Genomic DNA, 16,749 nt, shown 5'->3' with positions numbered 1-16,749 from the left:
AAGGGAAAATAAATATGGGTTGTATTTACAATGGTGTTTGATCTTCACTGGTTGACCTTTTCTTGTGGCAACAGGTCACAAATMTTGCTGCTGTGATGTCACACTGTGGTATTTCACCCAGTAGATATGGGAGTTTATCAAATTTGGGTTTGTTTTCAAATTCTTTGTGGTTCTGTGTAATCTGAGGGAAATACAGTTGAAGTCAGAAGTTTACAAACACTTAGGTTGGAGTCATTAAAACTAGTTTTTCAACCACTCCACAAATGTCTTGTTTACAACTATAGTTTTGGGCAAGTTGGTAGGACATCTACTTTGTGCATGACACAAGTCATTTTTCCAACAATTGTTTACAGACAGATATGTCACTTATAATTCACCATATCACAATTTCAGTGGGTCAGAAGTTTAGATACACTAAGTTGACTGTGCCTTTAACAGCTTGGAAATTCCGAAAATGATGTCATGGCTTTAGAAGCTTCTGATAGGTCAATTGACATAATTTGAGTCAATTGGAGGTGTACCTGTGGATGTATTTCAAGGCCTACCTTCAAACTCAGTGCCTCTTTGCTTGACATCATGGGAAAATCAAAAGCAATCAGCCAGACTCGAGAAAGAAAATTGTAGACCTCCACATGTCTGGTTCATCCTTTTCAGCAATTTCCCAATGCCTGAAGGTACCACGTTCTGTACAAACAAAAGTACGCAAGTCTAACACCATGGGACCACGCAGCCGTCATACCGCTCAGGAAGGAGACGCGTTCTGTTTCCTAGAGGTGAATGTACTTTGGTGCGAAAAGTACAAACAATCCCAGAACAACAGCAAAGGACCTTGTGAAGATGCTGAGGAAACAGGTACAAAAGTATCTATATCCACAGTAAAACGAGTCATATATCGACATAACCTGAGAGGCGCTCAGCAAGGAAGAAGCACCTGCTCCAAACGCCATTGAAAAAAGCCAGACTAAGGTTTGAAACTGCACTGGGACAAAGATCGTATTCTTTGGAGAAATGTCCTCTGGTCTGATGAAACAAAAATAGAACTGTTTGGCCATAATGACCATTGTTATGTTTGGAGGAAAAAGGGGGAGCCTTGCAAGCTGAAGAACACCATCCAACTGTGAAGACGGGGGTGGCAGCATCATGTTGTGGGCGTGCTTTGCTGCAGGAGGACTGGTGCACTTCACAAAATAGAATGGCCTCATGCGCAGGAAGATTATGTGGATTATTTTTGGGGGAAAAAAAAAAAACAACCATCCTTCCCCCCCAAAAAAAAGAAAAAAAACAACATTCCCAAAAAAGTTTTTCCCCCAAGAAGTTAAGCTTTGTCGCAAGTGGGTCTTCCAAATGGACAATGACCCCAAGCATACTTCCAATGTTGTGGCAAAATGGCTTAAGGACAACAAAGTCAAGGTAATGGAGTGGCCATCACAAAGCCCTGACCTCAAACCTGTAGAAAATKTGTGGGCAGAACTGAAAAAGCATGTGCGAGCAAGGAGGCCTACAAACCTGACTCAGTTACACCAGCTCTGTCAGGAGGAATGGGCCAAAATTCACCCAACGTATTGTGGGAAGCTTGTGGAAGGCTACCTGAAACGTTTGACCCAAGTTAAACAATTTAAAGGCAATGCTACCAAATACTAATTGATTGTATGTAAACTTCTGACCCACTGGGAATGTGATGAAATAAATTAATGCTGAAATAAATCATTCTCTCTCCTATTATTCTGACATTTCACATTCTTGAAAAATAAAGTGGTGATCCTAACTGACCTAAGACAGGGAATTCTTTCTAGGATTAAATGTCATGAATTGTGAAAAACTGAGTTTAAATGTATTTGGCTAAGGTGTATGTAAACTTCTGACTTCAACTGTGTGTGTCTCTAATATGGTCATACATTGGGCAGGAGGTTAGGAAGTGCAGCTCAGTTTCCACCTTATTTTGTGGGCAGTGTGCACATAGACGGTYTTCTCTTGAGAGCCAGGTCTGCCTACGGCAGCCTTTCTCAATAGCAAGGCTATGCTCACTGAGTCTGTACATAGTCAAAGCTTTCCTTCAGTTTGGGTCAGTCACAGTGGTCAGGTATTCTGCCACTGTGTACTCTCTGTTTAGGGCCAAATAGCATTCTAGTTTTCTCTGTTTTTTTTGTTAATTCTTTCCAATGTGTCAAGTAATTATCTTTTTGTTTTCTCATGGTTTGGTTGGGTCTAATTGTGTTGCTGTCCTGGGGCTCTGTGGGGTGTGTTTGTGAACAGAGCCCCAGGACCAGCTTGCTTAGGGGACTCTTCTCTAGGTTCATCTCTTTGTAGGTGATGGCTTTGTTATGGAAGGTTTGGGAATCGCTTCCTTTTAGGTGGTTGTAGAATTTAACAGCTCTTTTATGGATTTTGATAATTAGCGGGTATCGGCCTAATTCTGCTCTGCATGCATTATTTGGTGTTCTACGTTGTACACGGAGGATATTTTCTGCATGCAGAGTCACAATTTGATGTTTGTCCCATTTTGTGAGTTCTTGGTTGGTGAGCGGACCCCAGATCTCACAACCATAAAGGGCAATGGGTTCTATAACTCATTCAAGTATTTTTAGCCAGATCCTAATTGGTATGTCAATTTTTATGTTCCTTTTGATGGCATAGAATGCCCTTCTTGCCTTGTCTCTCAGATCGTTTACAGCTTTGTGGAAGTTACCTGTGGTGCTGATGTTTAGGCCAAGGTATGTATAGTGTGTCTAGATGGAATTTGTATTCGTGGTCCTGGCGACTGGACCTTTTTTGGAACACCATTAATTTGGTCTTACTGAGATTTACTGTCAGGGCCCAGGTCTGGCAGAATCTGTGCAGAAGATCTAGATGCTGCTGTAGGCCCTCCTTGGTTGGTGACCGTAGCACCAGATCATCAGCAAACAGTAGAGATTTGACTTCAGATTCTAGTAGGGTGAGTCCGGGTGCTGCAGACTTTTCTAGTGCCCTCGCCAATCCGTTGATATGTGTTGAAGAGGGTGGGGCTTAAGCTGCATCCCTGTCTCACCMCACTGCCCTGTGGGAAGAAATGTGTGTGTTTTTTGCCTATTTTAGCCGCACACTTGTTGTTTGTGTACATGGATTTTATAAAGTCGTATGTTTTTGGTGGTTTACCCTAGAGGTCGACCGATTTAATTGGAATGGCCGATTTCAAGTTTTCATAACAATCGGGTAATCGGCATTTTTGGACACCGATCATGGCCGATTACATTGCACTCCACGAAAAGACTGCGTGGCAAGCTGACTACCTGTTATGCGAGTGCAGCAAGGAGCTAAGGTAAGGTGCTAGCTAGCATTAAACGCATCTTAGAAAAAACAATCAATCTTAACATAATCACTAGTTAACTACACATGGTTGATGATATTACTAGTTTATCTAGCTTGTCCTGCGTTGCATATAATCGATGCGGTGCCTGTTAATTTATCATTGAATCATAGCCTACTTTGTCAACCAGGTGATTTAACAAGCGCATTCGCTAAAAAAGCACTGTCGTTGCACCAATGTACCTAACCATAAACATCAACAACTTTCTTAAAATCAATACACAAGTATATATTTTTAAACCTGCATATTTAGTTAATATTGCCTGCTAACATTAATTTATTTTAACTAGGGAAATTGTGTCACTTCTCTTGCGTTCTGTGCAACAGAGTCAGGGTATGTGCAGCAGTTTGGTCCGCCTGGCTCGTTGCGAACTGTGTGAAGACTATTTCTTCCTAACAAAGACAGCCAACTTCGCCAAACGGGGGATGATTTAACAAAAGCGCATTTGCGAAWAAAGCATCATCGTTGCACGAATAAACATCCATAAACATCAATGCCTTTCTTAAAATCAATACACAGAAGTATATATTTTTAAACCTGCATATTTAGTTTAAAGAAATTCATGATGGCAGGCAATATTAAACGAGGGAAATTGTGTCACTTCTCTTGTGTTCATTGCACACAGAGTCAGGGTATATGCAACAGCTTGGGCCGCCTGGCTCGTTGCGAACTAATTTGCCAGAATTTTACGTAATTATGACATAACATTGAAGGTTGTGCAATGTAACAGGAATATTTAGACTTATGGATGCCACCCGTTAGATAAAATATACGTAACGGTTCCGTATTTCACTGAAAGAGTAAACATTTTATTTTCGAAATKATAGTTTCCGGATTTGACCATATTAATGACCTAAGGCTCGTATTTATGTGTGTTATTATGTTATAATTAAGTCTATGATTTGATATTTGATAGAGCAGTCTGACTGAGCGGTGGTAGGCAGCAGCAGGCTCGTAAGCATTCATTCAAACAGCACTTTTGTGYGTTTGCCAGYAGCTCTTCGCAATGCTTCAAGCATTGAGCTGTTTATGACTTCAAGCCTATCAACTCCCGAGATTAGGCTGGTGTAACCGATRTGACATGGCTAGCTAGTTAGCGGGGTGCGTGCTAATAGTGTTTCAAACGTCACTCGCTCTGAGACTTGGAGTAGTTGTTCYCCTTGCTCTGCAAGGGCCGCGGCTTTTRTGGAGTGATGGGTAACGATGCTTCGAGGGTGGCTGTTGTCGATGTGTTCCTGGTTCGAGCCCAGGTAGGTGCGAGGAGAGGGACGGAAGCTATACTGTTACACTGGCAATACTAAAGTGCCTATAAGAACATCCAATAGTCAAAGGTATATGAAATACAAATGGTATAGAGAGAAATAGTCCTATAATAACTCAACCTAAATTCTTACCTGGGAATATTGAAGACTCATGTTAAAAGAACCACCGGCGTTCATATGTTCTCATGTTCTGAGCAAGGAACTTAAACGTTAGCTTTTTTACATGGCACATATTGCACTTTACTTTCTTCTCCCACTATTGTTTTTGCATTATTTAAACCAAATTGAACATGTTTCAATATTTATTTGAGAGTAAAAAATGTGATTGATGTATTATATTAAGTTAAAATAAGTGTTCATTCAGTATTGTTGTAATTGTCATTATTACAAATAAATAAATAACAATTGTCGATTAATCGGTATCGGCGTTGAAAAATCAGTAATCGGTCGAACTCTAGTTTACCATACATCTCCATTTTGGATAGATCATTCTTTGTGTTTGTTTAGTGTTTTCCAATTTTCCAGAAGTGTTTAGAGGTCTATGGACATACCTAGCGTGCCGACAGAGCTGCAGTTGTGACCTTTTTTGTTTGTTATGTTGTGATAGTTGCCTAGAGGGGAATATGGTGGAGGGAATGCTGTCACCTCAGGCAGGTGTTGTTCCCCTGTGTGCTGAGGTGTCAGGTTCTTGTCCGGTTCTGGCATTTAGGTCTCCACAGACTAGTACATGTCCTGGGCCTGGAAATTATGATTTTCCCCCTCTAGGATGGAGAGCTGTCTTCATTAAAGTATGGGATTTAGTGGGGGATATAGGTAGCACACAGTTACATTTTTCTCTGTTGAGATCATTTCCTTTTGAATTTCTAGCCAAATGTAAAATGTTCCTGTTTTGATTAATTTAATGGAGTGAGTTAGGTCTGCTCTATACCAAATTAGCATACCGCCTGAGTCCCTTCCCTGTTTCACACCTGGTAGTTTGGTGGATGGGACTACCAGCTCTCTATAACCTAGAGGGCAACCAGCGGGTCCGTCTCCTCTATACCAGGTTTCTTGTAGGATGACAATGTCTGTATTTCCGATTTCTTTGAGGAAGTCCAGGTTTGGGTGAAGTCCATTTCCTGTGTGAAGTGTTGGGGCTGCGTTTGAGAGCGATGTCCTTTAGAGTCCGGGCGAAGGTGGGCACTGCTGCCTTGTATAGGTGGACCTGGTCATAGAGGCTGTTCAAGTCCAGGGTGGAGTGGTGGGCCAGGAAAACATTTGGTTTTGAGGCACAGTCACGGGCAATACTAATACTACCATACAGCGTTTACCCGCTGTATGGTAGCAGGGTGGAAGTATTTTTGTGGTAGCAGAGTGGAGATAAGCACTTGTGCATTGGGGAAAGTAGAAGAAGCTTTTTCAATCACTCCCTTCAGTGCTGTGGCCACCCTTTCCTGCTGTGCTCTCAGGTGGTTTGTGCCTGTGTGTATTATGTGGCTAGGTGAACCTAGTTGGTCCTCAGACAGAAGGTCTAGGGCACGCTGGGTGTTTGGACACGAGTTTAGACACACTGTGTTTGGGAAAAAGTAAAAAAAAATCTATATATTTCCCATTTGAGTCCATAAGGAGTACAATCTGTGTCTTGTGTATGTCCTCAGTGGGTGTGGGGGGGGTTGTCTGGAGAGCTATCAGGGTGGCTGACGGGGGGCTCAGAGGGGGTGAGATCCCCTGGGCTTGGGGTTTCTCATTTGTCTGTTCTGCTGTGATGTCTACGCTATGGTCAGGGTCTGGTGTGGACTGTTCTGCCGTGGTGTCGAGACTTTTGTCGGGTGCTGAGGTGGGCTGTTCTGCTGGCTTCTCTGCGGGGGTGGCCACCTCTCTAGTGGGTTGTTCTCTGTCACACGCCATCCCCCTCACCCTCTCCTCCAGCAGTCTGATCCTCTCCTCTAGTGCTCTTTTCATCTCCTGCTCTTGCTTTTTATTTTGTTGAAGTTGTCTCACCACAGTCCAGAGTGCAGATATGTCTCTCTCCACCTCCAGCTCTCCGGGTCTGGTTAAGGGGGTGGTGTTGTGCTGGACTGATGTCTGGGTCTGTGCTGATTGGAGTGTAATCACCTGCTGTTCCAGCTCCATCTGCCTTACCTCCAGCTGGGTAAATGTATCCTTAATTTCAATGAGGGGGTAGTACTCTGTGCTGGGAGGTTGACTTTCCGCTTGGCGTTGCTCGTCTATGGGGTTATATAATGAAGAGGTCTGGTCTGACCCGCTCGGGGTGGGGGTATCTTAAGGGAGCGCTTCTCCTACTGGGATAATTCTTTGATTAGGTGAAAGTACAGCTGAAACTATTTGGGGTTGCCCTGTACAAATACTGTTTCAGACTTATAGAGACTTATATTAGCTGACTCTGAGTCCTCGTTGTTTAGTATCCTGAGTGTCCACCCCTCGTAAACACCCCCCCTCTTAACAGAGAGGTAGTGAGCTAATGTAGCACTGTGCCATGCCAGGGGATGGTCTGGTTAATATAGCACTGTGCCATGCCAGGGGATGGTCTGGTTAATATAGCACTGTGCCATGCCAGGGAGAAGTTAAAGCTTTGTCGCAAGTGGGTCTTCCAAATGGACAATGACCCCAAGCAACTCTCCAATGTTGTGCAAAATGGCTTAAGGACAAACAAAGTCAGGTAATGGAGTGGCCATCACAAAGCCCTGACCTCAACCTGTAGAAAAATTTGTTGGGCAGAACTAAAAAGCATGTGCGAGCAAGGAGGCCTACAAACCTGACTCAGTTAACACCAGCTCTGTCAGGAGGAATGGGCCAAATTCACCCAACGTATTGTGGAAGCTTGTGGAAGCTACCTGAAACGTTTGACCCAAGTTAAAACAATTTAAAGCAATGCTACCAAATACTAATTGATTGTATGTAAACTTCTGACCGCACTGGGAATGTGATGAAATAAATTAATGCTGAAATAAATCATTCTCTCTCCTATTATTCTGACATTTCACATTCTTGAAAAAATAAGTGGTGATCCTAACTGACCTAAGACAGGGAATTCTTTCTAGGATTTAAATGTCATGAATTGTGAAAAACTGAGTTTAAATGTATTTGGCTAAGGTGTATGTAAACTTCTGATTCAACGTGTGTGTTCTCTAATATGTCATACATTGGGCAGGAGGTTAGGAAGTGCAGCTCAGTTTCCACCTTATTTTGTGGGCAGGGTGTGCACATAGACGTTTTCTCTTGAGAGCCAGGTCTGCCTACGGCAGCCTTTCTCAATAGCAAGGCTATGCTCACTGAGTCTGTACATAGGCAAAGCTTTCCTTCAGTTTGGGTCTCAGTCACCAGTGCGTCAGGTATTCTGCCACTGTGTACTCTCTGTTTAGGGCCAAATAGCATTCTAGTTTCTCTGTTTTTTTTGTTAATTTCTTCCAATGTGTCAAGTAATTACCTTTTTGTTTTCTCATGGTTTGGTTGGGTCTTAATTGTGTTCTTCTTGGGCTCTGTGGGTGTGTTTGTGAACAGAGCCCCAGGACCAGCTTGCTTAGGGACTCTTCTCTAGGTTCATCTCTTTGTAGGTGATGGCTTGTTATGGAAGTTTGGGAATCGCTTCCTTTTAGTGGTTGTAGAATTTAACAGCTCTTTTATGGATTTTGATAATTAGCGGGTATCGGCCTAATTCTGCTCTGCATGCATTATTTGGTGTTTACGTTGTACACGGAGGATATTTTCTGCATGCAGAGTCACAATTTGATGTTTGTCCATTTTGTGAGTTCTTGTTGGTGAGCGGACCCCAGATCTCACAACCAAAAGGGCAATGGGTTCTTATAACTCATTCAGTATTTTTAGCCAGACCTAATTGGTATGTTCAATTTTTATTTCCTTTTGATGGCATAGAATGCACTTCTTGCCTTGTTCCAGATCGTTTACAGCTTTGTGGAAGTTACCTGTGGTGCTGATGTTTAGGCCAAGTATGTATAGTGTGTCTAGATGGAATTTGTATTCGTGTCCTGCGACTGGACCTTTTTGGAACACCATTAATTTGTCTTACTGAGATTTACTGTCAGGGCCCAGGTCTGGCAGAATCTTAAGATCTAGATGCTGCTGTAGCCCTCCTTGGTTGGTGACCGTAGCACCAGATCATCACAAACAGTAGAGATTTTGACTTCAGATTCTAGTAGGGTGAGTCCGGTGCTGCAGACTTTTCTAGTGCCCTCGCCAATCGTTGATATGTGTTGAAGAGGTGGGGCTTAAGCTGCATCCCTGTCTCACCCCACTGCCTGTGGGAAGAAATGTGTGTGTTTTTTGCCTATTTTAGCCGCACACTTGTTGTTTGTGTACATGGATTTATAAATCGTATGTTTTGGTGGTTTACCCTTAGAGGTCGACCGATTTAATTGGATGGCGAGTTTCAAGTTTTCATAACAATCGGGTAATCGGCATTTTTGGACACCGTCATGCCGATTACATTGCACTCACGAAAAGACTGCGTGGCAAGCTGACTACCTGTTATGCGAGTGCAGCAAGGAGCTAAGGTAAGTGCTAGCTAGCATTAAACGCAATCTTAGAAAAACAATCAATCTTAACATAATCACTAGTTAACTACACATGGTTGATGATATTATAGTTTATCTAGCTTGTCTGCGTTGCATATAATCGATGCGGTGCCTGTTAATTTATCATTGAATCATAGCCTACTGTGTCAACCAGGTGATTTAACAAGCGCATTCGCTAAAAAGCACTGTCGTTGCACCAATGTACCTAACCATAAACATCAACAACTTTCTTAAAATCAATACACAAGTATATATTTTATAACCTGCATATTTAGTTAATATTGCCTGCCTAACATTAATTTATTTTAACTAGGGAAATTGTGTCACTTCTCTTGCGTTCTGTGCAACAGAGTCAGGGTATGTGGCAGCAGTTTGGTCCGCCTGGCTCGTTGCGAACTGTGTGAAGACTATTTCTTCCTAACAAAGACAGCCAACTTCGCCAAACGGGGGATGAATTTAACAAAAGCGCATTTGCGAAAAAAGCATCATCGTTGCACGAATAAACATCCATAAACATCAATGCCTTTCTTAAAATCAATACACAGAAGTATATATTTTTAAACCTGCATATTAGTTTAAAGAAATTCATGATGGCAGGCAATATTAAACGAGGGAAATTGTGTCACTTCTCTGTGTTCATTGCACACAGAGTCAGGGTATATGCAACAGCTTGGGCCGCCTGGCTCGTTGCGAACTAATTTGCCAGGATTTTACGTAATTATGGACATAACATTGAAGGTTGTGCAATGTAACAGGAATATTTAGACTTATGGATGCCACCCGTTAGATAAAATATACGTAACGGTTCCGTATTTCACTGAAAGAGTAAACATTTTATTTCGAAATTATAGTTCCGGATTTGACCATATTAATGACCTAAGGCTCGTATTTATGGTGTGTTATTAGTTATAATAAGTCTATGATTTGATATTTGATAGAGCAGTCTGACTGAGCGGTGTAGGCAAGCAGCAGGCTCGTAAGCATTCATTCAAACAAGCACTTTGTGTGTTTGCCAGTAGCTCTTCGCAATGCTTCAAGCATTGAGCTGTTTATGACTTCAAGCCATCAACTCCCGAGATTAGGCTGGTGTAACGATATGACATGGCTAGCTAGTTAGCGGGTGCGTGCTAATAGGTTTCAAACGTCACTCGGCTCTGAGACTTGGAGTAGTTGTCCCCTTGCTCTGCAAGGGCCGCGGTTTTGTGGAGTGATGGGTAACGATGCTTCGAGGGTGGCTGTTGTCGATGTGTTCTGGTTCGACCAGGTAGGTGCGAGGAGAGGGACGGAAGCTATACTGTTACACTGGCAATAACTAAAGTGCCCTATAAGAACATCCAATAGTCAAGGTATATGAAATACAAATGGTATAGAGAGAAATAGTCCTATAATTCCTATAATAACCTCAACCTAAAACTTCTTACCTTGGGAATATTGAAGACTCATGTTAAAAGGAACCACCGGCGTTCATTATGTCTCTCATGTTCTGAGCAAGGAACTTAAACGTTAGCTTTTTACATGGCACATATTGCCTTTACTTTCTTCTCCAACACTTTGTTTTTGCATTATTTAAACCAAATTGAACATGTTTCAATATTTATTTGAGAGTAAAAAATGTGATTGATGTATTATATTAAGTTAAAATAAGTGTTCATTCAGTATTGTTGTAATTGTCATTATTACAAAATAAATAAATAACAATTGGTCGATTAATCGGTATCGGCGTTGAAAAATCATATCGGTCGAACTCTAGTTTACCATACATCTCCATTTGGATAGATCATTCTTTGTGTTTGTTTAGTGTTTTCCAATTTTCCAGAAGTGTTTAGAGCTATGGATACATAGCGTGCGACAGAGCTGCAGTTGTGACCTGTTTTGTTTTGTTATGTTGTGATAGTGCCTAGAGGGGAATATGGTGGAGGGAATGCTGTCACCTCAGGCAGGTGTTTGTTCCCCTGTGTGCTGAGGTGTCAGGTTCTTGTCCGGTTCTGGCATTTAGGTCTCCACAGACTAGTACATGTCCCTGGGCCTGGAAATATTGATTTTCCCCCTCTAGGATGGAGAAGCTGTCTTCATTAAAGTATGGGATTCTAGTGGGGGATATAGGTAGCACACAGACATTTTTCTCTGTTGAGATCATTTCCTTTTGAATTTCTAGCCAAAGTAAAATGTTCCTGTTTGATTAATTTAATGGAGTGAGTTAGGTCTGCTCTAATACCAAATTAGCATACGCCTGAGTCCCTTCCCTGTTTCACACCTGGTAGTTTGGTGGATGGACTACCAGCTCTTCTATAACCTAGAGGGCAACCAGCGGGTCCGTCTCCTCTATACCAGTTCTTGTAGGATGACAATGTCTGTATTTCCGATTTCTTTGAGGAAGTCCAGGTTTGGGTGAAGTCCATTTCCTGTGTGAAGTGTTGGGCTGCGTTTGAGAGCGATGTCCTTTAGAGTCCGGGCGAAGGTGGGCACTGCTGCCTTGTATAGGTGGACCTGGTCATAGAGGCTGTTCAAGTCCAGGGTGGAGTGGTGGCCAGGAAAACATTTGGTTTTGAGGCACAGTCACGGGCAATACTAATACTACCATACAGCGTTTACCCGCTGTATGGTAGCAGGGTGGAAGTATTTTTGTGGTAGCAGAGTGGAGATAAGCACTTGTGCATTGGGGAAAGTAGAAGAAGCTTTTTCAATCACTCCCTTCAGTGCTGTGGCCACCCTTTCCTGCTGTGCTCTCAGGTGGTTTGTGCCTGTGTGTATTATGTGGCTAGGTGAACCTAGTTGGTCCTCAGACAGAAGTCTAGGCACGCTGGTGTTTGGACACGAGTTTAGACACACTGTGTTGGGAAAAAGTAAAAAAAAATCTATATATTTCCATTTGAGTCCATAAGGAGTACAATCTGTGTCTTGTGTAGTCCTCAGTGGGTGTGGGGGGGTTGTCTGGAGAGCTATCAGGGTGGCTGACGGGGGGCTCAGAGGGGGTGAGATCCCCTGGGCTTGGGGTTTCTCATTTGTCTGTTCTGCTGTGATGTCTACGCTATGGTCAGGGTCTGGTGTGGACTGTTCTGCCGTGTGTCGAGACTTTTGTCGGTGCTGAGGTGGGCTGTTCTGCTGGCTTCTCTGCGGGGGTGGCCACCCTCTAGTGGGTTGTTCTCTGTCACACGCCATCCCCCTCACCCTCTCCTCCAGCAGTACTGATCCTCTCCTCTAGTGCTCTTTTCATCTCCTGCTCTTGCTTTTATTTTGTTGAAGTTGTCTCACCACAGTCCAGAGTGCAGATATGTCTCTCTCCACTCCCAGCTCTCCGGGTCTGGTTAAGGGGGTGGTGTTGTGCTGGACTGATGTCTGGTCTGTGCTGATTGGAGTGTAATCACCTGCTGTTCCAGCTCCATCTGCCTTACCTCCAGCTGGGTAAATGTATCCTTAATTTCAAGAGGGTAGTACTCTGTGCTGGGAGGTTGACTTTCCGCTTGGCGTTGCTCGTCTATGGGGTTATATAATGAAGAGGTCTGGTCTGACCCGCTCGGGGTGGGGTATCTTAAGGGAGCGCTCTTCCTACTGGGATAATTCTTTGATTAGGTGAAAGTACAGCTGAAACTATTTGGGGTTGCCCTGTACAAATACTGTTTCAGACTTATAGAGACTTATATTAGCTGACTCTGAGTCCTCGTTGTTTAGTATCCTGAGTGTCCACCCCTCGTAAACACCCCCCCTCTTAACAGAGAGTAGTGAGCTAATGTAGCAATGTGCCATGCCAGGAGGTGGTCTGGTTAATATAGCACTGTGCCATGCCAGGGGATGGTCTGGTTAATGTGCACTGTGCCATGCCAGGGGATGGTCTGGTTAATGTAGCACTGTGCCATGCCAGGGGATGGTCTGGTTAATATAGCACTGTGCCATGCCAGGGATGGTCTTGGGTTAATATAGCACTGTGCCATGCCAGGGGGTGGTCTGGTTAATATAGCACTGTGCATGCCAGGGATGGTCTGGTTAATATAGCACTGTGCCATGCCAGGGGATGGTCTGGTTAATATAGCACTGTACCATGCCAGGGGATGGTCTGGTTAATATAGCACTGTGCCATGCCAGGGGATGGTCTGGTTAATATAGCACTGTACCATGCCAGGGATGGTCTGGTTAATGTAGCACTGTGCCATGCCAGGGGATGGTCTGGTTAATAAGCACTGTGCCATGCCAGGGATGGTCTGGTTAATATAGCACTCTGTGCCATGCCAGGGGATGGTCTTGGTTAATATAGCACTGTGCCATGCAGGGATGGTCGTATATAGCACGTGCCATCCCCTGGGAGAATAATCTGGTCGGGGAGAAACTGTATTATATTAGGACTTTTATCGGTCTCTTGGAAGTCGCTCTGGATAAGAGCGTCTGCTAAATGACTTAAATGTAAATGTAAATGCCATGCCAGGGGATGGTCTGGTTAATATAGCACTGTACCATGCCAGGGGATGTCTGGTAATATAGCACTGTGCCATGCCAGGGGATGTCTGGTTAATATAGCATGTACCATGCCAGGGATGGTCTGGTTAATATAGCACTGTGCCATGCCAGGGATGGTCTGGTTAATATAAGCACGTGTACCATGCCAGGGGATGGTCTGGTTAATATAGCACTGTGTCATGCCAGGGGATGGTCTGTTAATATAGCACTGTGCCATGCCAGGGGATGGTCTGGTTAATGTAGCACTGTGCCATGCCAGGGGATGGTCTGGTTAATATAGCACTGTGCCATGCCAGGGGATGGTCTGGTTAATATAGCACTGTGCCATGCCAGGTGGTCTGATTAATATAGCACTGTGCCATGCCAGGGGATGGTCTGGTTAATATAGCACTGTGCCATGCCAGGGGATGGTCTGGTTAATGTAGCACTGTGCCATGCCAGGGGATGGTCTGGTTAATATAGCACTGTGCCAGCCAGGGATGGTCTGGTTAATATAGCACTGTGCCATGCCAGGGATGGTCTGGTTAATATAGCACTGTGCCATCCAGGGATGGTCTGTGTGGAAGATGAGGTTGCTGATGTTTCCATTTTTATAATAGTCAGCAAAAAGTGTCACTTGATTTTCCATAAGGAGCTTCATTTTGTTGTCTTTTCTTGCCTTATCATTCTTTACATACACAGGGTACTGTATGTTAATTACCTCTGAACAGCAAGAGGCAGCTTCTAAGGCCTCTCCATTTGGTTGGAGTAGACTGTGCGACTCTCCTGCCATTTGGGCTAAAGGGCTTCGACACCTCTCACTTGACACGTCTGTTCTAATTGAAGTTGTATCAAGCTTGGCAGCCTTAATGCATTCAGTCTTATAAAGTAATGTAATGTATTTTTCTTCTGGCTTTTGGAAATAAAATATAGCTTCAGACTAAACATTACTCACTCAGTTCCAGGTTGGATGGTGTTTTCAGGTTTCTATTGTTTTCTAGAGCATTTATGCCAGCAGCATACCACCCTGCATACCACTGCTGGCTTGCTTCTGAAGCTAAGCAGGGTTGGTCCTGGTCAGTCCCTGGATGGGAGACCAGGTGCTGCTGGAAGTGGTGTTGGAGGGCCAGTAGGAGCACTCTTTCCTCTGGTCTAAAACAAAAGATCCCAATGCCCCAGGGCAGTGATTGGGGACACTGCTCTGTGTAGGGTGCCGTCTTTCGGATGGGACGTTAAACGGGTGTCCTGACTCTCTGAGGTCATTAAAGATCCCATGGCACTTATCGAAGAGTAGGGGTGTTAACCCTGGTGTCCTGGCTAAATTCCAATCTGGCCCTCAACCATCACGGTCACCTAATAATCCCCAGTTTACAATTGGCTCATTCATCCCCCTCCTCTCCCCTGTAACTATTCCCAGGTCGTTGCTGCAAATGAGAACGTGTTCTCAGTCAACTTACCTGGTAAAATAAATAAAATAAAATAAATAAAAATTTGCTGTATTGCTTATAATAATCTTTGGTAGTTGTAAGCCTTCTAGGTGATTCCGTAATTCAGGTTGTAGGTTTTGAGTATTGATTTGGAGTGAAGGTTATGTTGTAGACGGGTAGCATCCTGTATATGTTCCTGACAAAAAATCCAAGTTTATCTAACTCTAAACATATATATTTTTAAGAACATGCTGAAAAATGCAGAAGCTCATCTGATCATGACCTCTCTCTCTATCCCCCTCTATCCCTCTCTCTCTCTTCTCTCTCTACCCCCTCTCTCTCTCTATACCTCTCCCCTCCCCTCTCTCTTTCTCTTTGTCTGTGTCAGTATTCAGAGGGCAGCTCTGTCTCTGCTGGAGTTCTACTACAGGACTTCCCTGTCCATAACCCTGCCTTCTCTCCGCCTCCAAGCACCGTGCCGCCAAGCACCTGGCCGGCCTCAAGGTCTACACCGTGGACGGTGTAGTACACCTACGTTTTTTCTATGGTTCCTCAGTGCTTACATTTGGGTCGTGTCACTTTGTCGTCTGACTTCTTATCATCTCTCTTTTCCTCATCTTAATGTGCAGCACTGTCTCTTTCATTCTTTGTCGCTCTGTCTCTCCATTCTCTCCAGCTCTCTTCTCTCCATTTCTCTCAGCTCTCTGTCTCTCCATTCTTCAGCTCTCTGTCTCTCCATTCTTCTAGCTCTCTGTCTCTCCATTCTCTCAGCTCTCTGTCTCTCCATTCTCTCAGCTCTCTGTCTACCGTATTTGTTGCTTCGTTGTGACGCTCTCTCTTCATCTACTCTCCCCGCCACCCTAAGCAGCGTTTAAAGCTAAAGTGAGAGCTTACCTTTTGGACAATGACAGTAAGTAAAGATGGGTAAAGATCTCTGCGTGCCCTCTCACTTTTCACTAGTTACACTACTAACCTCACACCTCACTTCCCTTCCCCCACCCACAATGTTTACACTGCTTCTAAGCATGCACACACAGATACACACCAATCTAACCCCACTTTCATTCGCGAGATATGCTTTACACACACACACAGGCACAGGCACCAACTTCCCTGCTCAACTTCCCAGCTCAGTGCAGACAGCTTTTATGGTTCTTCTCTATGTTCTTTGTAGCAGAGTTTGATAGAGGAGTATGCTGGTACATTGTCCTCACAGACATTTGCATTTCAACCTTTTAATAATTTCATCACACTAGCTCCTTCTGCACATTCCCATGCTATCTCTTTGTCTCTGTCTCTCTCTCCTCTTTCTCTCTCTACCCTCGTTCTCACGTTCAGTCTCTCTCCATCTCTCTCTCCTCTGTATTTCATCCTCCTTTTGTCAGTGTTCTCCAGTTAAGTCAGCAGTGTTTCTGTAGGCTAGCAGAGTGAGTCTTTATGTTTCTAGTGTTTTAACCAGCCCAGATCTGCTCTAATGAACTCACCCGTATTTATTTTGGGGATTTAGAAAAAATTGGATTGCAATGAAATTTCATAAAACATTTATTTCTCAATCGGAAAAAGGCTGTGCTACCAAGCCTGTGCTTCGTTCAGCCCCACACACCACACACACACACACACACACACACACACACACACACACCACACACACACACACACACACACACACACACACACACACACACACACACACACACACACACATATACACACTCACACACCTTGGTGTTAATGATTCATCTCTCTTGCCTGTATCT

At 43.8% G+C, this 16,749-nt stretch overlaps 1 protein-coding gene across 1 annotated transcript in view; it reads left to right on the top strand.

The window, feature by feature from the left end:
- Positions 1 to 16,749, top strand: part of LOC111959360 (vang-like protein 1) — a 64,645-nt gene that overhangs the window by 42,586 nt on the left and 5,310 nt on the right. Inside the window, 3 exon segments of the mRNA XM_070437577.1 lie at positions 15,381 to 15,418; positions 15,421 to 15,441; positions 15,444 to 15,512. Coding sequence (XP_070293678.1) covers positions 15,381 to 15,418; positions 15,421 to 15,441; positions 15,444 to 15,512 — 128 coding nt within the window.

Source organism: Salvelinus sp. IW2-2015, linkage group LG36, assembly GCF_002910315.2.
Source record: "Salvelinus sp. IW2-2015 linkage group LG36, ASM291031v2, whole genome shotgun sequence".
Lineage (NCBI taxonomy): Eukaryota > Metazoa > Chordata > Actinopteri > Salmoniformes > Salmonidae > Salvelinus > Salvelinus sp. IW2-2015.
The sequence above is the reverse complement of the archived record's forward strand: the minus strand, read 5'-3'. Positions and strand labels throughout refer to the sequence as shown.